Source organism: Sus scrofa, chromosome 6, assembly GCF_000003025.6.
Source record: "Sus scrofa isolate TJ Tabasco breed Duroc chromosome 6, Sscrofa11.1, whole genome shotgun sequence".
NCBI lineage: Eukaryota > Metazoa > Chordata > Mammalia > Artiodactyla > Suidae > Sus > Sus scrofa.
Genome location: NC_010448.4, coordinates 74,372,514 through 74,394,868, shown reverse-complemented (window position 1 = coordinate 74,394,868; position 22,355 = coordinate 74,372,514). Strand labels below are relative to the sequence as shown.

General features: G+C 51.4%; 1 protein-coding gene and 1 long non-coding RNA gene across 7 annotated transcripts in view; one reads left to right on the top strand and one right to left on the bottom strand.

Moving 5' to 3' along the window:
- The window catches only part of KAZN (kazrin, periplakin interacting protein), a 1,105,661-nt gene that overhangs the window by 7,926 nt on the left and 1,075,380 nt on the right, over nucleotides 1-22,355 (bottom strand). For all 6 annotated transcript variants that reach the window (XM_021097562.1, XM_021097563.1, XM_003481972.4 and 3 more), the window contains 5 exons: nucleotides 16,279-16,484; nucleotides 15,742-15,860; nucleotides 7,406-7,637; nucleotides 5,635-5,736; nucleotides 4,679-4,845 (listed from right to left, as the gene is read on the bottom strand). In XM_021097562.1, the coding sequence (XP_020953221.1) occupies nucleotides 4,679-4,845; nucleotides 5,635-5,736; nucleotides 7,406-7,637; nucleotides 15,742-15,860; nucleotides 16,279-16,484 (826 nt within the window). The remainder of the gene's footprint in view (nucleotides 1-4,678; nucleotides 4,846-5,634; nucleotides 5,737-7,405; nucleotides 7,638-15,741; nucleotides 15,861-16,278; nucleotides 16,485-22,355) is intronic.
- LOC106510624 overlaps nucleotides 15,871-22,355 on the top strand; it is a 31,132-nt gene continuing 24,647 nt past the window's right edge. The window contains exons 1-2 of the long non-coding RNA XR_002345415.1: nucleotides 15,871-16,056; nucleotides 18,998-19,152. This is a non-coding gene — a long non-coding RNA (uncharacterized LOC106510624). The remainder of the gene's footprint in view (nucleotides 16,057-18,997; nucleotides 19,153-22,355) is intronic.

The window sequence follows — 22,355 nt, the reverse complement described above, 5'->3', positions numbered from 1 at the left end:
GTGAAGGGGTGGGGGTGGATGGAGTATTAATTGGCCGCTTACTGTGTGCTGGGCATGATGCCAGGTCCTTGCCTCCTTGCATCAGCTCCCTGAACCTCCTCAAAGCCCTGGGGAGGAGGAGGGCTCATTTCCGTTTCAAGATGAGGGAACTGAGGCTCCAGAAGGCCAGGTTCTTCCTAAAACCACAGACGACAGTGGTGGAGCCAGAGGCCCTGTGCTACCCCCTTGTTACATGGGGTCACAACCCCTGGCACTCGACTGCCCAGGGCCTGGTCTCTGGGCTCACGGTTCAGTGACTGCTTGGGATGGGATGGGGCAGAATATTATAAAACATCACCTCCTTGTGGGTGCCCCCAAATCCCAATGACCCTCCCCCCGACAGCTCAGGGGACCACCAGGTAGCCCAGGAACATTCTCTCCTGCCTGCTGCCCAGACCTTTCAGACTTGGTAGCCTGCCAGCCAAGGAGGCAAAGCTGTGACAAGGCCTCTGACTCTGCGGGCCTGAGAATCAAGTCTGTCTGGATGCATATGGAAACACTTTTCTTGGTGGAAATGCTAGGGAGAAGGAGGGCTGGAGCAAAGTGACAGAAAGGGGGGCCCATGTAACTCAAGAGGAAACCGTTTACTTTGCGGGGATGCTGCAGTGTTTCTGTGTGGTCAGAGGTGTGAACTGTCAGGCGTTGTGGGGCATCTCTTCATCAGGCACCGTGTTCACTTTAACCTCATGGCTTACACTCGCTGAGGGAGGCTCCCAAGCCCACTGGGAGATGAGATCCTGCTGGACAGAGTTCCCCTTGGTTTGGCCGCTCTTTCTGCCCTTGAGGGAAGCAGCAGAGTGTGATGCTTTGAGTTCCACCTCCACAGTTTAGCAGCTGATGGCCTCAGGGGAGACACCTAAGCTTGCTGTGCCTCCGTGTCCCCCTCTGTAAAATGGGACACACAGCACCTGCCCCAAGAAGGTGATTACGATGTGCTAGGTTCTGAGCCTGGCCCTTGGCAGAGCCCAGCAAATGGCAACAGTAGTTTGATGACCTGATCTTCTCCCCGTAGCTGGAGGGAGGAGAGGGAGGAGAGGGAGGTGCCATCCCTGGAGCACTTCCGGGCTGAGGGTTATGAGGCCACATGACAGGAAGGAGTATTTACAAGAGAGACACAAAGTTTGTCTGATGCTTCAGAGGCCAAAGGGGATTCTTCTCAGGCCTAACGTTCAGAGAGAATCTAAATGAACTACAGGCTGGATCGGCCTCATCCCTGATGCTGTGTCAGGGGCAGGATATACCATCCTTTAGGCAAGTGCTGGGGACGGTCACACGTTTTCATCAAGGCTTTTCTTTTGGCTCCTGTGATGCTCCAGGAAATGCCTTTGGAACAGTGTGGCTACTCCCTGCATCCTTCTGCCCCACTGGTGTATTTCTCTGGCTCTTTAACACGTGGTCCTATGACAGAGTTGGTGCAGGACCGGGCATGTGTGGCAAAGCAGACATCATGAGAAGATGTCAGAAACCGCTCCTCAGTCCCTTTGATCATATGGTTGTCATGGCAATGAGAGGAGGCTAGAGAAGGTGATGTCACTTGGGGGCCTATACACTCTTGGTAAATGTGCCTCTCCTGGAGTTGGCCATGGGCTGGTAATACACGGTAACTATAATCTCCTAAGATGCTCTGAACTGACTACCCCCTGTGACTCCAGGCATCATATCTACTGGGAGATGTGGGGTCACATCTACTGGGGAGTAGAACCAGGTACTCATCAGCCCCCCTCAGAGCTTCCTGGTGTGGTGGAAGGTCATTCTAGCACTGCCACTAACTCCTATCTAGTCTTGAGCAGGTCACGGCTCCTCTCTGAAGCCTCAGTTTCCTTATCCATAAAAGGAGGCAATGATCCCTTCTTGCTCAGCTTCCTTCATGGGGAGGAGGGGCAAGGGAAATAAGTTATGTGACAGCTAGCTCCCTGTTGATGATGACATAATATCAATGTGCAGCCTTGCTGTTACAACTATCACCATGGTCCATGCAGCCTGGGATTCAGTCTGGGGTGGAGTCCTGGCTTGGATTCTAGTCTCTATTGCAATGGTTAGGGATGTTTTCTCAAACTGGAATCTCTCCACCTAATCCAAGCATTCTAGAAGGACTCACACCCAAAGACCTGCCCTGTCCTCTTTCTCTGGAAAGCTGATAACAGCAACAGAGGAGGAAAAGGAGCAAGAGGGCAGCGGACAGGAGGGCTTCACTGCTTAGACCATGGTGGAGATGTACTGGGCAAAGCCCAAATACCTTGGTTAAAATCAACCCATCAGACCTTCCCTAGCATCTCACCACCCACCTGGGGACCACTGTCTCTCTGCTATTTGGCTTAGCTGGGGACTTTTTTACTAACAGGAGCAGTCTCCCAAACTCCTTAGCAACCCATGGAGTTCTGTCTCTCCCAGCTAACTGAAAGTCTGTTCTCCTGGCCCAGGGTCTCAGCAAAGGGCCAGAGGCTCCAAAATCCCATATGGAGACGGTGACTCATGAGCCACAACCAACACATGGCGGGAAGCAGTGTCATGGAAAGAGGTCACAGGGGTCTGGCACCAACACTGCCCTTCGGTCCCCTGGCTGACTAGCATCGGAGCCCTCATAAGTAAAATGAGGAACCTGGACAGAGTCCGTTTCCCTCTTCCTCATCCTGATCTCAGGAAGACTGCTTTCATCCATTCTTGAAGGAATATCTGCCCTCCCAACAACATAAGACCCCACCCTATTTGTGCCCCACCAGAAATTTCTCTAGCGCTCCCCCACCCTAGATAGTCCTTAACGCACTGCTACTTCATGGTGGGGATCAAGGGTTTAATCACACGTATGTTAATTAATTAGTCACATGGCTAATGTGTAGCTAGAGCTGCCCCTCCAGGGCTCAGAATATCTTAAGCCTGTGACAGAGCACATGGGTCCAGAAGGGAAGTAATGGAAGGTGGAAACATTCTGAGGAGAAAAGCCTTTGTCCTGCATCTGTTGATGTGTACTCACGGAATAGGGTTCATGTCAAAATTTGGTGTCTATAAAAAAAAATGCATAAAATGCTGAAAATGTAGATTCCCAGGCTCTGCAAGCAGATAATGGTTCTGTAGGTCTGAGGTGGGGGTGAGGAATCTGCATTTTATAAGAGCACTGATGCTGCTGCTGCAAGGATCTATGAGAACTGCTTGAGGATCAGCCCGCTGGTGGGGAAGGGCAGTTCAGGGACCAGGATGCTGCTACAGATGCCCAATTTTCTCCCACCTCATAACATGGGGTGTGGCCCAGCTGCTCCCTGAGACCCCATGTGGTTAGGGAGTTGAGAACTCATGCCCAACACAGAGAGTCTCAGGTTTAAATCTGGCATCTGTCAACAAAATGACTAACCTTTGACCAAGAGTTAAAGAGCCAAGGCTCAAATTACTAAAGTCAGAAATGAGAGGACAAATTTACAAAATAAGAGGGATTATAAGGAATTGATTATATGATGAATTGTATGCTAACAAATTAGCTAACCTGGATGAAATGAACACAATCTTAGATATAAAGTACTGAAACTGATTCAAGAAGAAATAGAAAATCTAAATGTTTGAGTAAAGAGACTGGATTAGTAGTAGTAATAAAAAAAACTTCCCACAAAGGACAGGCTAGGACCAGATGGCTTCACTGGTGAGTTTTACCAAATATTTAAAGAATCATGAAGAGTAATCCTTCACAGACTCTTCCAAAAAAGAGGAGAGAAAACTTCCCAACTCCTATGAGGCCGATATTGCTCTGATACTAAAACCAGACAAAAACATCACAAGAAAAGAAAACTACAGATCAATATCCCTTGTAAAAGTTAATGTAAAATTCTGCAACAAAATGCTAGCAAACCTAATCTACCAACATATAAAGATGATACACCATGACCAGTTGGGGTTTATCCTAGGAATGCAAGGTTGGTTCAACATCTGAAAATCAATTTACTATACCATAACTAGAGAATAAAGGACAAATCTAGGCTCTGCCCTTTATTAGTTGTGTGACCCTGAGCAAGTACCTTGGCCCCTTCAAACAAGTTTCTCCATCTATAAAGCAGGGATAATGAAACCCATTTCTTAGCATTGTTATGAGGCTGAAATTAGTGTGCATAGCATGTGCTCCATAAATGGTCCTCTAACTCTAACCACAATCATTTTAAGGAGAGAGTCCACTGGGAGAGGCCTAGTTCATCTTTCCAGATGTTTATTCTCTGGCCACTTTTCAGATGAGGAGACTGGGGTAGATGGGCCGACAGGGTCCACTCACCTGGATGGTAAACACTAACATGCCCATCTGTTTCCAAACCTTTGTCCTCATAGTCATCCCTGCCTGGAATGGCCATCTCAACCTCTTAGACCAGTGCAAGTCCTCCCCAACTCAAACCCCACCCTAAAATGTCTTTCCTCATACACGCTGGTCATTCTCCTTTCTCTTAATGCCCAGTTTAACCATATACTGTTCAAAACCTGATAGCTCCTCTACACTCTTTCTAGTCTATGACATTCAGGCTAAAGCACGTTGCTTCTCTGAGCCTCAGTCTGTAAAATGAGGCCATTGTGTTGCAATGGAGCAGGTGGGACCCTGGGCAGGGCCGGATGTGAAGTCAAAACCATCCCCTTCCAGAGCTGCAAGTTGCAGCCAGCAGCCCACACTCACTTAGCTGGGTGGAAGATGGCACTCATCTCCTCTGCCAGGTGCCTCCGGAGGATGTGTTTCCCGCTGGGGATGCCCAGGGCTGTGGCCATGGCCTCCGCATTGAATGTGGGTTCCAGCACCAGCACAGCGCCATGGACACCACTGTTGGTCAGGTTGTCTGCATACTCCTGAGGGCAAGGCACAGGGCTGGTGAGCCTGAGGGGACGCCTTGCTGGCCTGAGGGGACCCACCTTCAGTGGGAGTATGTCCCCAACAGCAAGGGCTTGACCTCGCTGGAAACCAGCTTGTTTAATACAGAGAGGGAACCCCACCCCCACTCTTTTGGGCCACAAGAACAGTGGCCAGACTCTTTTGTCACTGACATCCCCCAGACTTCGGCAGGTGGCCCATAAATACTTGTTGAGTGAGAAGATGGATGTGGAGTCTATCCCACACTTGTTTCAGGGAGCAAGGACGGCTCAGCATCCCCACCCCCACAATGAGATGGGGTCCTGCCATGGGGGTGGGGGTCAAGGAGTAGTGTTTGCTTCCTGAGTGATAGGAGGAAGGTCATTCCTGCCAGCCTGGGCAATGACACCCCAGCCCACAAAAAAAAAAAAAAAAAAAAAAAAAAAAAAGGATAGTGTTTTGTCTATAAGTATGAGTATGAACAGGATTTGCATATGTTCAAGAGTTACCTGGAGTTCCCATTGTTGTGGCTCAGCAGTAACAAATCTGACTAACATCCGTGAGGACCTGGATTTGATCCCTGGCCTCGTTCAGTGGGTTAAAGATCCAGCATTGCCATGAGGTGTGGTATAGGTCACAGATGCAGCTTAGATCCCATGTGGCTGTGGCTGTGGTGTAGACTGGTGGCTGCAGCTCCAATTTGACCACTAGCCTGGGAATTTCTATATGCCACAGTTGCAGCCCTAAAAAAAAAAAAAAGTCATTCCACACCCGCCATCACCCCTCACCTTTAGGTCAATGTCTCGCACCCACTTGAGCACCCGCTGGTTGGTCCAGACCACAGGGTCTATGTTCTGCGTCTCACAGCGGGCCCGACGCTCCTGCAGAGCCTGGTTGGAAGGAGGAGAGGGTCAGCTGGGGGGACAAGGGCCATGGCGGGGTCACAGGGGGAGCCGGGGTCCTCGGTGCTGGCAGGGACCCTGGCATATGCTGAGGCAAGGGGGTCCTGGCCAGGCCATCCACAGCTCTTAACTGCCACATCAGTCCATGGCAGGCCTTTCATTCTGGGAAATGGGGAGAAGCCTGCTCGCAGGGGTGAAGGAAATTGGAGGCAGAGACGCTGTGTCCAGAGTGTGGGACTGGGTGGGACCAGGGTGGCTGCCTGGTTCGGGTACCCCAGCCCCCCAACCCTGACTTGGAATAGGAGCTTAAGGCACGGTCTGTGAGGAATGCCCCCAAACTGGGCCTTTTCTAGGCAGGGCCAAGTGTCCCTGAGGTCCACTCAGCCTCTGGGGGCTGGTAGCAACTGTCACTCTGGTATGAAACCCCCCCATGGTGACCTGCCAAGGGATCAACCCAGAGCACTTACACAAGCCTCTCTGGGGACAAAGGGTTCCTGGCTTGTGGTGGACAGAACCCAATCCAGGGCTCCCGGGATTCCTCCAGCAGGTCCTATCCAGCCCCCCAACCCCCAGTGCCTGGTTCCATACTTCGCTGTCATGACCTTCCTGCATGTTGCCTCCTGTACCAGACTGGGGACACTGGGGTGAGGCCCTGTGCCCTTATCACTTCCTGTGGCCAGGGCTCTGCAAGAGGGGGCCGTGAAGCCCTCTCTTCTGTCTCTCCTCTTGACCTTGAATTGCTCAAGCTCTGACAGTGCTCTAAGAAAAGTGAGCCATCTGCATGCAGCCCCATGGATCCCAGCAGCCCAGGACCCCTCCCTCGGGGGAACATTTGGGGAGATGTGCCAGTAGGTCTTGCGGGAGCTGAAGCAGGTGCCCTGGGCTCTCTGGCTTGGCAGCCCTCAGAACAAAGGGCATGCAGAGCACAACCTCTGTAACACGCCTCACAGCCCCCTTGTTACCTGTCAGCATCCCCATTCACCCCACCCCCAAAACCCAACACAGGAACCACACAGGATGCTCAGCCTTGCCGTTGCCATGGATCTGTCCTCTGGGCTGTAGTCTATGCTCTTCCCGGTTGGATTGCTTTTCTTCTTATACCTTCTACTGACTGATCCCTGGAATTCCTTTTTCAGGTCTCAGTTTAGCTGTCACTATCTCTGGGAAGGTTTGTCTGATCTCTCTGGAAGCTTCTCTGAGTTTCCATAAAACCCTGGGCTTCCCTCACCAGGACAACCTCCCATGGTGTTATGGCCACCAGCTTCTTTTTGGTTCCCCCCGAGAAGCAGTGAGTTTTGGAGGATGTTTTCTGTTTCCCATGAATTAAGCACAGGATCTAGCCCTGCCCAATAAGCAGGTGTGGGAAGGGAGAGAGGAAGGAATGGATGCATGGATGGACGGAGGGATACATGGAGGGATGGATGGATGGATGGAGGGATGGATGGATGGAGGGATGGAGGAATGGATGCAGGGATGGAGGGAAGGACGGATGCATGGATGGAAGGAGGGAGGGATGTATGGATAAAAGACAGGCAATGAAGGGATGAGTGGCTGGAGGGATGGGCGGGCAGATGAGCAGATGGGTGGATGCACAGACAGTGGATGCAGAGGGGAAAGCAGGGCTATGAAAGAGCCCCCGCCTCACCCTGGATCTCACCTCCCTGCTGAAGTTCACTTGGTACAGCAGCTCAATTCCCAGCAGGATGCTGACCTGGTGGAATTTCTTAGACACATTCAGGTGCTTTTCCAGGTCCCGCTTCATCAGGGAGTTCAGCATCCGCCCATCGACCAGGTGGTTTTGGAAGGCCTGGGAGTACTGGGACAGGCCGATGTCATTCAGCCAGGCCTTGGCCACCCAGTGATGGTCTAGGTCAGCAGCTTTGGACAGGCTGGGGAGGAGAGACACAGCCAGAGAGAGGGGTGTGGGAGGGAAAGGTGGCAGACACAGAGGGATAGGGAGACATGGGGCAGAGGTGAGTGGAGATTCAAGAGAGAAGGGAGAAAAGTGAAACAACGTGTGGGAGGGGGACCAAGGAAGGCACAGACCGAGACAGGAGCAGGAGTGGAGTAGAGAACAGAGAAGGAGAAAGAGCAGAGATGGGGAGAGGTGGATGCAGGGGAGAGAGGGCGAGACAGAGACAGACAGAAAGACAGAAACAAAGAAGGGAGGAGACAGATGCAGAAACAGAGTGAGCCCCAAAGAACAGAAAAGGGATCGACAGTCAGAGGGAACAGGAAGAGACCACATTCAGACACATCAAGAGCAGAAAGGGACAATGACAGGGGCACAGGGACATATGCAGCAGTAAGCAGCACCTCCAGGGACCCCTGGCATGCCCTGCCAGCCCCAGGGGCCACTGCACAATCCCCAAGGCCCACAATGCCTTGGCCTGGCCAGTCTCTCCTTGGCTTTTGCCCAAAGTCACACACTAGCACATCTTGCAGTCAATTAAAACCCGTGTTTTGCTTATTCCAAGTCCTCTCTCCTCACAGCCACATCTCAGATTTCCTGTATCCCACACAGAACTCGCCCATTGCCGCATACGCAGCAAGGGGCACAAAGTACATACTTAAATGGAGAGAAGGGTGGGTGGCCTGGGGTGGGTGGTCCCTCAGCTGTCATTCCCCTGCTCGCCACAAGGTGGCAACCTCGCAGAAGGAATGAGGGCAGTGCCTCCCGCTTGAGGAGCAACTGAGAAATGACCAGAGGTGATGCTGAGACTAAGTGGGAGCCTCTGGGCACCACGAAGGGATCCTGATGTGACAGGGATGATGGGCTGACAGAGTGACGCCGCCCTACTCCCCAGGCCTGGGATCAGAACCGGGAGAAGGAGCACCCCTCACTCACTTGCCAGCTGTGAGGAGGGCACCCTACGGGCCACAGCAGTGGAGGCTTGGGTGGGATTTTCAACCTCACGTGACTTGGCTTTCTCCTTCCTACCCTCCATCGCTTAGTCCAGGCACCATCATTGCCCCCCCTGGATTTCGCCCTCTTAACTGGTCTCCCGCCTCTGGGGCCTCTCCAGTCTCTTCCCCAGGCAGGAGCTGGCAGATGGTGCCACCCTCCCGCTGGGGTCCTAGAGGGCTCCTTACTGTCCTTCCTTTGTTCCAAGGATGTATACTGAGCAGCTCCTCAGCTTCATGCCCGAACAATGGGCACGTCTCCCCTGTCACCCCTTCCCTTCTTCATCCCCATGTTCTCCTGGCTCTGGCTGACATCCTTTTCCAGGGCTCTGGATTATGTCTGTAAACATGGACTCCCAAATTCGCATCTCTCCTCTCTTCCAATCCCAGATTCTAACTAGCTGCCCTCTTGACATGGCCTCCTGGCTGTCACAGGCATCTCAGATTTAACAGCTCCAAGTGAAATGCCTGTCCCATCTCCCCTCCCCAACCCTATCCTTCTATCAATCACTCAGCTTAGTGTGTCTGTCCCCTTGTGTCCTTTGCTGGGGTCAAGCTATGGCCGCCTCTGGCACAGATTTCTGTAACTGGCTTCTGGATGCCCCCATGCCACCCCCCCTTGCCCCTTCTAATCCAATCTCCCCAGGGCTGCCAGATGGCCTTTCAAATACACCCATCAGAACACATCACCCCTTTGCTTAAAACCCTTCTTAGAGGAACCCTAAATGCATATGACTAAGTGAAAGGAGCCAATCTGAAATGGCCACATATGGTATGATTCCAACTATATGACATTCTGGAAAAGGCAAAGCTCCAGAGACAGGGAAAAGATCAGTGGTTTCCAGGGCTTGGCGGGGAGAGGGGTAGATGGGTGGAGCACAGGGGACTTTAGGGCAGGGAGACTATTCAGTCGGGTGCTGTGATGAGGGAAGCACCCCATTATATGTTTGTGCAAATCCACAGACTATGCAGCACCAAGAGTGAACCCCAGTGTAAACCATGGGCTCTGGGTGACTATGATGTGTCAGCGTAGGTTCAGTTGAAACAAATGTTCCATCTGGGACGGGGGGATGCTGAGCATGGGGGAGGCTGTGCATGCGTGGGGACAGGAGGTCTGTGAGAACGCTGTAGCTTCCCCTACATTTTGCTGTGAAACAAAAACTGCTCTCAAAAGAAAGTCCTTAAAAATGCGGGACAAAACAAAGATGTTTTAGATGAGCCAAACTGAAAGAGTTCATCATCGGAGGAATGAGCCACAAGAAATGTAAAAGGACTTGCTTTAAGAGGAAGGAAAATAGTCGCCATGAGGATGTGGACGCACAAAAGCATAAAGAGAACGACTAGAGCTCAACAGCAACCAAAAGAAACAACCTGACTCAGAAATGGGCAGAGGACTTGCATAGCCTCTCCAAAAAAGACAGAAGAACGGCCAACGGGCCTATGAAAAGATGCTCAACATCACAAGTCATTAGGGAAACGCAAGTCAAACTGCAATAAAATACCACTTTATACCACTAGGCTAGTCACTCAAAAAAAAAAAAAAAAAAAAAAAAAAAAAAAAAAACAGAGAAAGAAAACAGGTGCTGGCAAGGTGGAGAAACTGGAACCCTTGTGGCCTGTTGGTGAGAATGCACCATGATCCAGCCGCTGTGGAAGATGGCATGGCCGCTCCTCAGCAGACGAAAAACAGATTTACTGTATGATTCAGCAGTTCCACGTCTGAGTATATAGCCAAAAGTCCTGAAATCAGGATCTTGAAGAGCTATCTGTACCTCCATGCTCATAGCAGCATTATTCACAAGAGCTAAAATGTAGTAGAAGCAACCCAAATGTCTGTGGAGGGATGAACAGGTACACAAAATGTGCCATATACACACAAAGAAATAGTATTCCGCCTTAAAAAGGAAGGGGGTTCCGACAAATGCCGCAACATGGGTGAAGTTTGGGGCCATGATGTGGAGTGAAAGAAGCCAGTCACAAAAAGACAAATACTATATGATTCTATTTATATGAGGTACTTCGAGTAGTTCCACTCATAGAGACAGAAAGCAGAAAGGTGGTTACCGTTACACTGGGGCGGGAAGAAGAATAGACTTAGTGTTTAATGGGGACACAGTCTCAGTTGCACAGGATGAAGAGTGACCAGGATGGATGGTGGTGATGGTTGCACAGCAACATGAATGCACTTAATACCATGAACTGTACACTTAAAAATGGTTAAGGAGTTCCCTGATGGGCCAGCAGGTTAAGGATTCAGTGTGCCATTGCTGTGGCTCGGGTTGTTGCTGTGGTGCAGGTTCAATCCCTGACTCAGGAACTTCTGCATGCTGCAGGTGTGCCCCCCCAAAATGGTTAAGATGGTAAACTCTGTGTGTATTTTTTTTTTCAAGGTCCGCACCTGTAGCCTATGGAGGTTTCCAGGCTAGGGGTCCAATTGGAGCTACAGCTGCTGGCCTGCACCACAACCACAGCGACACCAGATCCGAGCCACATCTGTGACCTACACCACAGCTCATGGCAACGCTGGATCCTTAACCCACTGAGTGACACCGGGGATGGAACCTGCAACCTCATGGTTCCTCGACGGATTTGTTTCAGCTGCACCATGACAGGAACTCCTATGTGTATTTTTACCACAACAAAAATTATTTAAAGAACATGATTGGAAATGATAAATAATCTGAATAAATATTTTTCTCATTTGCTAATCTTCTTGAAAGATGATGGCCAGTTGAAAAATAACATATATATATACACACACACACACACAGGGCACAAAGGCAGGAGGCAAAAGCTTGTCACACTACACATAAAATCATATAATATTACTTGAAGATAGACAGTGGTAAGTTGTCTGTATATGATAAACTGTAGAGCAACAATTAGTGAAACAAGGAAGTATAGCTTGTAAGCTAATACCGGGAACCATCATTTAATAAAAAGTAAAAGAGGGGAAAAGAACAGAGCAGACTTAAATAAGCCAAAGAAACTCTCTGTGGCTCCCAGTTGCGTGAATAAAATCTGGAGTCCTTGGAGAGACCTCACAGGGTCCCGGCTTGGGCGGCACGTCTGGGATGCTGCAGTCCCTTGTTCCCATGGTGGGAACGGTCCCCCGCCTCCCTCTGCACCTGTTTCCACCCGGGCTCTCTCTTCCCCTCCCAGGTGTCAGTTCGCACCTGGCAGAGGCAGGTTCTGACTGTCTGAACTTGCCCCTGAGCTGCTGCTCTGCCTCTGATCATTCCCTCCAAAACCCTCATCACACATGGGACTTGAAAAATGACCCATCTGGGCACAGGGACTGTGTCCTCTGGGCTCTGAGTCAGCCTGGTGCTCAAAGCACAGCAGACACTTTGTGGGGAGAAGGATTAGCAAGGAAGGGTGGGCTCCTGGCTACCTTCCCTGCCCACCACCCAGAACCACTGGGTCTGCCCCCAGGGGCCAGGGCCTCCCCCTACCCTCTTTACCTGCTTTACTCCTGCAAGACTCTGCTGGGGTGTTGTTCTCCCCAGAGCCTACCAGGAGCCACCTCGTGCCCAGAGTGCCTGGGGCATCCTTGCCCTGGTCATGCTGGATAATCACTGCTCACCTGGCCAGCTGCCCCCCAGCGGCCTGCTAGACCATCAGCTCCCTGAGGGCAGGACCAGGTGTGGCATGTCTACGATGGCTGAGGCACCCCCACCTGGCCCAGAGGCAGTGTCCACACTTCTGTTTTATAGTCCAGGGCATGGAGACAGAGCATGGCTGGGCAAGGCAGGTACTGGATCCAGTCCTCCCAGAGGCTGCCCAGCACCCAGATCCTGGGCTGGAATCTTCTGGCTGAAGCTTCCTTCTAGGATGGGAGGGTACCTGGGCAGACCCCTCTCCTAGCCTCTCTAGGGCTGGCTCAGGCCTTGTCACACTTCAGAGGGACCTTTCGCAGGCCTGGCCGTCATCACTCTCTCGGGGATGGGGAGGAAGGGCCTGAAGCTTACGGCCTCTGAACCAGATGCCACTGAGCCGTTGATGGGGAGCAGAAGCCTCCTCTCCTGCCTGGAGGAAGGGCTGCCCAGCAAATCAACGGCGCAACCAGATGTGCAGTGGGGATGGGAGGGGGCCCGTGCTTAACCTACTTGAGAGGCCCATTTATAATCAGCAATATCCATCTGCATGCTGGTAATTAAGACACCCCTGCCCTTCGAAACGGTTCCCTTTTCATTAAAGTTGTTCCCATGGGGCCTCAGCTTGGCAACTCTTTCCCAGCTGTTGGTTGGAGCTATTGTAAGCACTGAAGTTGAATAAAATGGCATGGTTTTACAAAGGAACTTTAAACATTTTCTAAAACTTGACACTGCCTCCTCTCCAAATTGAGGCCAGATTAGATCCTGAAATCCGAGTCTGGGCACGGAATGTCTTTGATTTTTTTTTTTTCCTTTCTCTTTTTAGGGCCACACCGGCAACATATGGAAGTTCCCAGGCTAGGGGTCGAATCACAGCTGTAGCTGCCAGCCTACACCACAGCCACAGCAAAGCAGGATCTGAGCCACATCTGCAACCTACACCAGAGCTCACGGCAACGCCGGATCCTTAACCCACTGAGTGAGGCCAGGGATCAAACTCATATCTTCATGGATACTAGTCAGATTTGTTTCCTCTGCACCACAACAGGAACTCCTGGGGCAGAGAATTTCGATGACATTTGGGTCATCACTCAGCACAGAAAACATGAGGCCATCCTGGCTCCATCACTCTTAGATCTAAATCTTTGGGCCTCTGCACCCCAGTTTCCCCCTCTTTAAATGGGTTGACTCCTGCTTGCCTCCTGGAGTTGTGTGGACCAAGAGATGAGAGAAGGTAAAGCCCTTAGCACAGGATCTGGGGTGCATTCAGTGTTCCAGAAATAGCAGTAGCAGGGGATACATCGTTGATTTTTTTTGTTTTCTTTAGGGCCGCACCTGCAGCATATGGAAATTCCTGGGCTAGGGGTCAGATTAGAGCTGCAGCTGCTGGCCTACGCCACAGCCACAGCAATGCAGGATCTTTAACCCACTGATCAAGGCCAGGAATCAAACCTGCATCTTCATGGACACTAGTTGGGTTCTTAACCCAAACTCCTGTTGATGGTTTTTTAACACAAACTGTTAAACAGTGGAGAGGGATCTAACTTTGAAGTCAGATGTTTTGTAGTGTGTCTTGGTGCCCATTATTTCTCTGGCCTCGCTTTCTCCATCTTTAAAATGGGGGTAAGATGTCTCCCTTGCATTGATGTTGGGATGGTTAAATAAAATCATGTCCATAAGGTGACCGGTAATGGGGTTGGCAGGGAGTTGGCAGATTTTGCTGTATTTTAGAGATAAGGGGAGCCAGGCCCAGAGAGGGCACTGTCCTGCCCAGAGTCACACAGGATGTCTTCTCAAGGATGACCTCACCAGGGTTCTTACCCTAGAGTTCACAGACCCCTCGAAGTTCCATGGGTGGGTCAGAAGGTCCCAGAAGTTGTGAAGTTTTGTATATTTCTTCTGGGGAAAGTGCCAGGAATTTTGTTTTCTTTTTAGATTCTCAAAGGGGCTGGGCTTTCCCAGCATTAAAGAACCACTGTCCTAATTTAACACCCTTCACTTCACAGGTGGAGAAACTGAGCTGCAGAGCGGCAAGGGCACGTGGCATGTCAGAGCCAGGCCAGGATTCCGCAGCGGGTGGAGCCTCCCGACCAAGGCCCTTCCCTGCTCCGGGAGGCCTTGGGGGTCTGGTGTCTAGGGCACAGTCCTGCTTAGGGTTCTCATAATCTTTCAAAATCTGTTCACACCTGGCTGGTGAGTTGAATCCATCCTTTTCCAGGTGCCGGGAGGGTTCAGGGTTCAATGAAATTTGGGGGGAACTTGGGCAGCGATCTCACATTTTTGAGGGGGGAGGCAGGTGGCACCACCTTGATCAGGGAATAATGACCCTGTTGGGAATGGGACAGAGCGGGAGGGTTTTCATGCTTGGGTGACCCTGGACGGTGAGATTTGGGGGGCTGGGGAAAGGCACTGGGTTGGGTGGGTGGTGAGTAGGAGGTGGGCCCCTCAGGAGGGGAAACAGTGGGGTGCAGGCTGGTGCCCAGCCCTCCCCTCCCCCATCTCTCCACTCCTCCATCCCTCCCCAGCCCCACCCTGACCAACTGACAAGGTCAAAGCACTTCTTGCTTTGCTTGCTGTGAGATGCTGCCTGAGTTTCTGATTCCATCTCACCTCTATTTCCTGCTACCTCAGAATTATGCCAAGCCCACCCCCAACACCCAGGAATTTGCTTTTCCTGCTTCTAAACCAGCCCAATTTCTCACCCCCTCCCCAGCCTCCCCTCTTTTTTTTTTTTTTTTTTTTTTAAATCCACAAAGCTGCTTCTGCAAATAACGGCACACACCACCAGGTTTGATTAATTAACTGCACAAAATGATGGGGAAACCAGTGAAGGAGATAATTATGCAAAACAAAGTGTTAGATTTACTAGCTCGTTTTCTTCCCCCTCCGCACTCTGGGGAGGACCTGGGGGTAGTGGTCCTTCCCTGTTTCTTGGAGCTGCTTGGTAAGTGAGGGGCTCCCCAAGAAGTCCTGCTCACAAAGGTCAGGACAGAGGCAGGCAGGAGGCAGGGCGGCTTCGCTGCTGCCGTTGCGGACACACCTGATGGGCGGGATTTTAGCCTTTCGCAGGTGTGCCCGCTGATAGAAGCCCCTCCCACCTGGCCCCAGGTCCTGCCCCTTTCTCCTTGTCCTCTCCGTTTAAGCTGCCTTTCCTGACCCTGGGGTGGTAAGCGCTGGGCTTGGAAGTGGAAGTAGGCAGGGCAGACATTTCGGCCACATTCCCGGGTCCCCATCCTCGGAGACAGAGAAATTCCGGGAGCGCGCAAAGCTCCCTGACTCCGGTCGGAGGGCATTTGGGGCCTCCGTGGTTTTGTTCTTCATCCTGCCACGGGCAGGGCCGGCTCAGAGTGGGACTGGGCGGCCCAGGGGCATCCCGGGACCTGGCCCTCCTCAGGCCTGGCCCAGCCCCCAGCGCCAGCTCCCTGCTTCTGGGTGACCCCGCGGCCTCGGGGGAGCTCTGCCCCCGTCCCTGGGGGCCCGGGTGTCGGCTCACCTCCTGCCCGCCTCGGCGTCGCGGTAGTCCTCGATGGCCAGCCGCAGCTTGCGCCGGTGCAGGGAGCTGCACACGCCCAGGCCCAGCTCCAGGTCCTCGTCACTCAGACTCAGCAGCACCTGTGCCGGGGGTGAGGCCTGAGCACCGGAGGAAGGGGGGCCTGGGGGCCCCCTAAGGCCTCCAGGACCGGCTGCTGGCTGGGCTGCCTCCCCGCCACCCCGCCGCCCTCTGCGCAGCCAGGCTGAGCGCCGGGAGCATCCTTCCAGCCACCTCACCTGGACTCACCGACCAGGCCTGAAGAGCCCGCTCGTCCAGGTAAGGGAAGGTGAGTCCCATTCTCAAGATGAGGATACTGAGGCTCAGAAGGGCTCTGTGCCTTGTGGTGGAGACCCACTGATTTACTGGGGACTTTGGAGCCTGCAGCCGTTCAGCCAGCTCCTCTACCCGCCTCCCCCCGCTCCCCCCACCTCGCGGCGGGATGGGGGAGGGGAGGCTGGCTTTCCCACGGTGGGGGGCGGGGGGCGGAAGGTGCCCTACCTTCCCGCTCTTCACGTTCTCCGCACAGGCCTTGACGTACATGGGCATGGCCATGACCACCTCCAGCCAGGCCTGGACGGTGCCCGCCTTCCAGTGGGACATGGGCGTGGTCCTGACCAGCTCCACCTGCTGCAGCCGGTCCATCTGTTCCTCCCCCTCGGACAGGCTGAGGCTCTGTCGCGTGGGGCTGCACTGGCTGTCCGAGTCTGCAACACACAAGGACACAGGGCGGTGCTGGGGCGCGGCGTGAGGGACCGCCGGGGGCAGGGACCGGGCAGCCTGCACCCCCCGCCCCCCGAGTCTGCACCCCTTCCCCCCAGTGCAGGACGAGGAGCGGGATGTCTCCTCCCCACCCCATGTGTTCCTTCTTTTCAGCATCAAAATGGCTGTGGTTTTGTCTTGCTGCCCCCCACTCCCCGTACAAAAGTCATCTGTGCCTTCTCGGGAGAAAAAAAAATTTTAAATCTTAATCCAGAAAAGTGTAAAAATAAAGCGAAGTGAAAGTCACCCCGAATCCCACGCTACCCGGAGACAGCAGCTGCTAGTATTTAGTTAAATATTCTTTGGGGATACACAAATGCCCACGCTTCCAAACACACACAGATCCCTGCCCGAGTTTACAGGATGCCTTCCGCTTGGTGATGTGCTGTTCTCACTTGACACCGGAGGACATCCTGCCCGCTCAGCAGAGATCTGTGCTATCTTTTGCCTGCACGGGATTTGCCACGTAGATGCTCCTTAATCAACTTCACCTGCCTCCCACTGACGGGCCTGGGTGGTCCCTCGGTTTTTTTTTTTGTTTGTTTTTTTAGGTGGTGGTGGTGGTGGTTTTTTTACTTGTGTAAACAAGGCAGAGGTGGTCATCTTTGGCAACTAGGTGATTGATATTTTCAGCGTGAAAGGAGCCCCAGCTGTATTCCTTAACACACCGAATCCCATTTCTGGAGTGCCTCACACAAAAACATCTGTCCCCCAGCATTTTCCAGCCCCGTTCTTCAATCCATGGTCAGCTGCATGAACACCTGATAGACATGCTAAGTTGAGATGGTGAAGAGTCAACCGAGAAGGGAGAGAATCTTCTGTAAGGTGGGGTTAAGTGAAAACCCAGATGGAGACACTCAATACCAGGAGAAGTGACAAGTGTTATAAAATATACCTGATTCAAAATGACCCTACATTGGGTATTATAAATCATTCTAACGAGGTTAAAAAAAATGCTTATCCATCAAATTGGGCACGTGGTAAAGGGTATGAAGAACACAGAAATGTTATAGTTACTGAGTTTGAAAATAGGTCTTTTTCCTCTTGCTACACCTCTGGGTATCATCAGAGTTCTGTAATAAACATGCATAAATTTATAATTTAAAAAATTGGAAAAAATGAAAAAATTAGTAAGCAGTAGAAATCCTTATAGATGGAAGGTTATCTGAATGAATGAGGCTCCATTTGTATGTTGGAAAATTGGCAGTTAGTTGAAAAAAAATCCATCACAGAATTTTTTTCCCCCCTCTCTTTTTAAGGCCACACCTGCAGCATATGGAAGTTCCAGGGTAGAGGTCAGATCAGCTGCAGCTGCCAGCCAACACCACGGCCAGATCTGAACCACATCTGTGACCTATACCGTGTGGCAACGCCAGATCCTTAACCCACTGAGCGAGGTGGGGGATCGAACCCATATCCTCATCCAGACAATGTTTGGTCCTCAACCCGCTAAGCCACAATGGGAACTCCTAAGAAAATATTTTTGACATGGGAAAATGTTCACAATCTATTGCCAAGTGAAAAACAGTACAAGATAGCAGGTCCAATGTAATCCCAACCATGTTTAAAAATATGTATATATCATGTATGATATGTGCACATGTTATACTAGGTGGATAAATGTTGAAAGTCTTTATCTCTAGAAAGGGATGGTAAGTTTGTGTGAATGTGTGTAAGTGTGTGCCAGAGAATTTATGTGTATGCGCATATTTTTCTGTTTCCCATGTTTTCTGCATTGGCTATGTTATTTTTGAAATTGAAAAACACAGCCTAGAAATCTTTTTCAAATTACAAAGCTCCTCCTGGGAGTTCCCATCATGGCTCAGCACTTAACAATCCTGACTAGGATCTGTGAGGATGCGTGTTCGATCCCTGGCCTTGCTCAGTGGGTTAAGGATCTGGTGTTGCCATGAGTGTGGTGTAGGTTGCAGATGCGGCTCGGATCCTGCGTGGCTGTGGTGTAGGCCTGCAGCTGTAGCTCCGATTCAACCCGTAGCCCGGGAACCTCCATATGCCGTGGGTGAGGCCCTAATAAAAGACAAAAAGACAAACCCAAAAAACCCCTCTCTCTAGCTCCCTGGCCTCCCCTGTTGAACGTGTGTCAGATGACTCTTCAGAAGCGGCTGCCCCAGGCTGGTGACCACAGACACTTGCCTTATCCCAGCTGCCCTGAAACCTTTCTGCCCAGGGCCTGGGGCCTCTACCTGCCCAGCCAAGATCCTTGTGGGGTCCAGAGCTGCCTGGCCTGGAGGGTGCCCCCCACTGACTCTGCGTGGGCAGAGGTGATGGCTTGTGCCTCTGTTTTCCCTCAGCAAGTTGCCATGGTGCTGCTCCCTGCCATCCCTCTCCCCTGCCACCGGGCTGCTCTGGGGACACAGCAACAGTGAGGGGGATGGTGCTTGTCTACCCGGATGGACAGGGTGAGAGGTTACTGAACGTTGTACATTTCCCTTCTCAGGTGGGTGGAAGGCGACCTTGCACCCCCGCAGCCTGGAGAACAGCAGATGGCACAGACTGTGTGGGTCACCAGTCTGAACACACATGTTGCCATGGCGCCCAGGAATGCAGAATCAGCCACTGCAGCCCTGCATGGGGGCTCGGAGTCCCTGCCAGGTAAGACAGCTAGCTGCCTGGCTAGGGGCACAGGCCTCAGCCTAGGTGTCCCCTCTTCTTGGAGTTGGGCTCCCAAGGACAAGCTTGGCTGTGGGAAGCCTCTCTGGTTGGGTCCTACATGTGGTGGCCACTGGCACCCAAACAAGGTATTGTCCTGAGGTTGGAGGGAGCTGAGAACCTCTGCCTTATTCCCGTGGTGGAGTCCTATCTCTGTTATGTGTTTCTGGGAAGACGAGAGGCCTTGTGTGGCCAAATCTGGTTACCCCAAATCCTAAGACACAGTCCATGGCGTCCATTGGGACCAACTGTGTGAGGAAGAGACCGGGCTTTGGAGTTGAAGAGACCTGGGCTTTAGGCAAATTCCTCTACATTTTGGGGCCTCGGTTTTTCCATCTATAAAATGGGTATAATAATACTCTCTACCTCCTAGGTTAATATGACTATTTTTATAAATTCTGAATGTGAAGGCACAGTAGGCACTCGGTCAAGGGTAGCGATTATTAGCAACAAAGGGCCTCTCCCCTGGGGTTTGGGCACTTCTTGGCCACTTGAAATCCAGAGGGAGTTGCCTCAGTTCCCCTGCACTCCTGGGATGAAATGGGGTTGAGTTCAGCTCTTAGGGAGGGATCCCAATCCCACTTGTGCACCTGGGCAGAAGTCCATTGTACCGGCTAGACTTCGGCCTGGTCCACCTGGGCAGGGAGGCGAGGATTCGTGTGTTCTGCGCCAAGGTGGGCAGCCGGCGTGTGTTTGTGGTTCCCCAGGAGGGGGGATCCAGGGCCATGGGAAGGGGACAGACAGGAGGGGGAGACAGACTCAGAGAGCAAAGCTTCAGGAAAGAAACAGTGCCACAGAGACACAAAGACAAGATGACGAACAGGAGGAGGTGAGACTGAGAATCATGACAGGTAAATAGACAAAAAAGCAAACTTCGTGTGTGTGTGCGCATGCAGGCGTGCTCACACTCGTGAGAAGGTGTTTTCGTGAACTCGGTGTGTCCTTGTGAGTGTGTGCCTCGGGCCTGGGAGGGGGAGCTGGCTTTTCAATTCACATTATTTATGGGGTCCAGGCTCAAGGAATGCCAGAGGCCAAGCTGGGTTCACATGAGCTACCCACACATTTTGGTTTCTGAGAAATACAGCTCTTCACCAGCCCATCTCCTTCCCCCCATCCGACCCCACCTGACCCAGGAGTGAATTCCAAGAAGGAGCTGCAGGAAGAGTGGGGGTAGGGGAGAGTCTTTGGGACCATAAACCATTAATTAAAGGCAATTTCCAAAATGTAGGCATTATGGTGCCAGATTTTATGTCTGGGATTCCATCAATCCTGGCTTTTATTTCCCCTCTGTCTCAGTGCTGAGAGTGGGAATAACTCATATTTATAGGCCCGCAGCTCAGCAGAGGCTGCGGAGTAAGAGGGGCTGGCCGAGCCCCGAGCCCCTGGCAGAGTCTGAAGAGGTGCCACCAAGCGGAAAGCCACTCTGGAGGACCGTGGTGACTCTGGAAGGAGGGAGTTTTGAGTTTCACTCTTCCAACCACTCCCAACACACTCATGCGCTTTAGAACAGCAGCAATTAGGGACTGGGGACCCCCGAGACTGGGCTGCGGAGGCAGGTGTGTTAGCCCAGCACAGGGGCTAGCAAGCCACAGCCCACAGGCCAAATCCAGCCCTCCTGTTTCCCTAAATAAAATTTTACTGGGACACAGCCACGTTCATTTGTCCACATATTGTCTGAGGCTGCATTCCTGTTATGACAGCGGAGCTGGGTAGTTGTGACCGTTTGGTCCCAAAAGCCTAAAATCTTTCCTCTCTGGCTTTGCTCTCAGAAAATCCTTTGCAGAAACCCTGAGGTTCTGAGGTTGGCCTTGGACTGTGGGAGACTTGGGTTTGAAGCCCAGCTCTGCTGCTTACCAGCCAGATGAGCCTGGGGAAGTGTTTTAAGTTTGCTCAGCCTCGCTTTCCCCATCTGTGAAATGGGGTGATGATAGTACCTGACCTCCCAAATGAGATGCCGTCTGATGTGGACAAAGTGCTCAGCTTGGTGTCTGGCACACAGTGACTGAGTGGGAGCTTCGGTCCTCTGCAGGCTCATGTCACTTACAGTCTAGACCTGCTCTGTCCAGCATGGTAGCCACAAGTGGCATGCTGAGCATGCGCAGTGTAGTTAGTCTATGTTGAAATGAGCGACAGTATAAAATACATCCATTTTGAAGATTTTGTACAAAAAAAGTGATCTCAATAATTTTTGTATGGATCACATTGAAATGATAATAGTTTGGGTAGAAGGGGTTAAATAAAACATTAAGACTCATCTCACCTGTTTCATTTTACGTTTTAAGGCATCTACCAGAACATTTTAAATCACATACGTGGTTCGCATTATAGTTTTACTGGGCAGAGCTGGTCTGGATGGAAGATTGTTGTTTGTTTTCTTCTTGCATTTTACCTCCTCTGTTGGTTTGGAAGTTAAGCACCCTACTTCTGTGTTCTGGGTTCGGTAGTTCTTATAGTATGGTCCCTGGGCCGGTAGTAGAAGTAACACCTGGGAACTTAATAGAAATGAAAATTCTAGAAGCATACCCCAGGTCACCTGGAACAGAGACTCTGGGAGTGGGGGCCAGTAGTCTGTTCTAACAGGCCCCCAGGTGATTCTGATGTATGCTAAAGGTCTACAGCCTTCTTTAGCGGTTACCCCGAAGGCTGACTATGCATATTTAACTTACCAAAACCGTGGTTTGATTGATATCTTAACGCCCTCTCCTGAATAGTAAGAGTTATTTACAGCATTAATTCTGATCGGTCTTCCTGACTTACTGTCTACCCTGTCCAGTATTTTAACTCCATCCTTTTTAAAATTCCACAATTGAGACACTGTTATCATGGTCACTTTATATACGGATAGTTGCTTAAAATAATTTACCTTTTTGTTTACCAATTTCTTTGTTCATCATCTTCCGTTGTGTCTCACCCTCGCTTCTAAGATAACGTTTCCTATTCCTGAAGAATGTGATTTAAAAGTCTTCCCATATGGAGTATTTGGTGATAAGCTCTTACGACTTTTGTTTACCTGAAAAAAGTCTACATTTCACATGTGTTAAAGAGTTTTGCTGGGTACACAGTTTTAGGTTGATGGTTTTTTTCCTCTTTGCCCTTGAAAGACATTGCTCTAGTCTCTCTGACTCCTATTTGCTAACGAAAAGTCA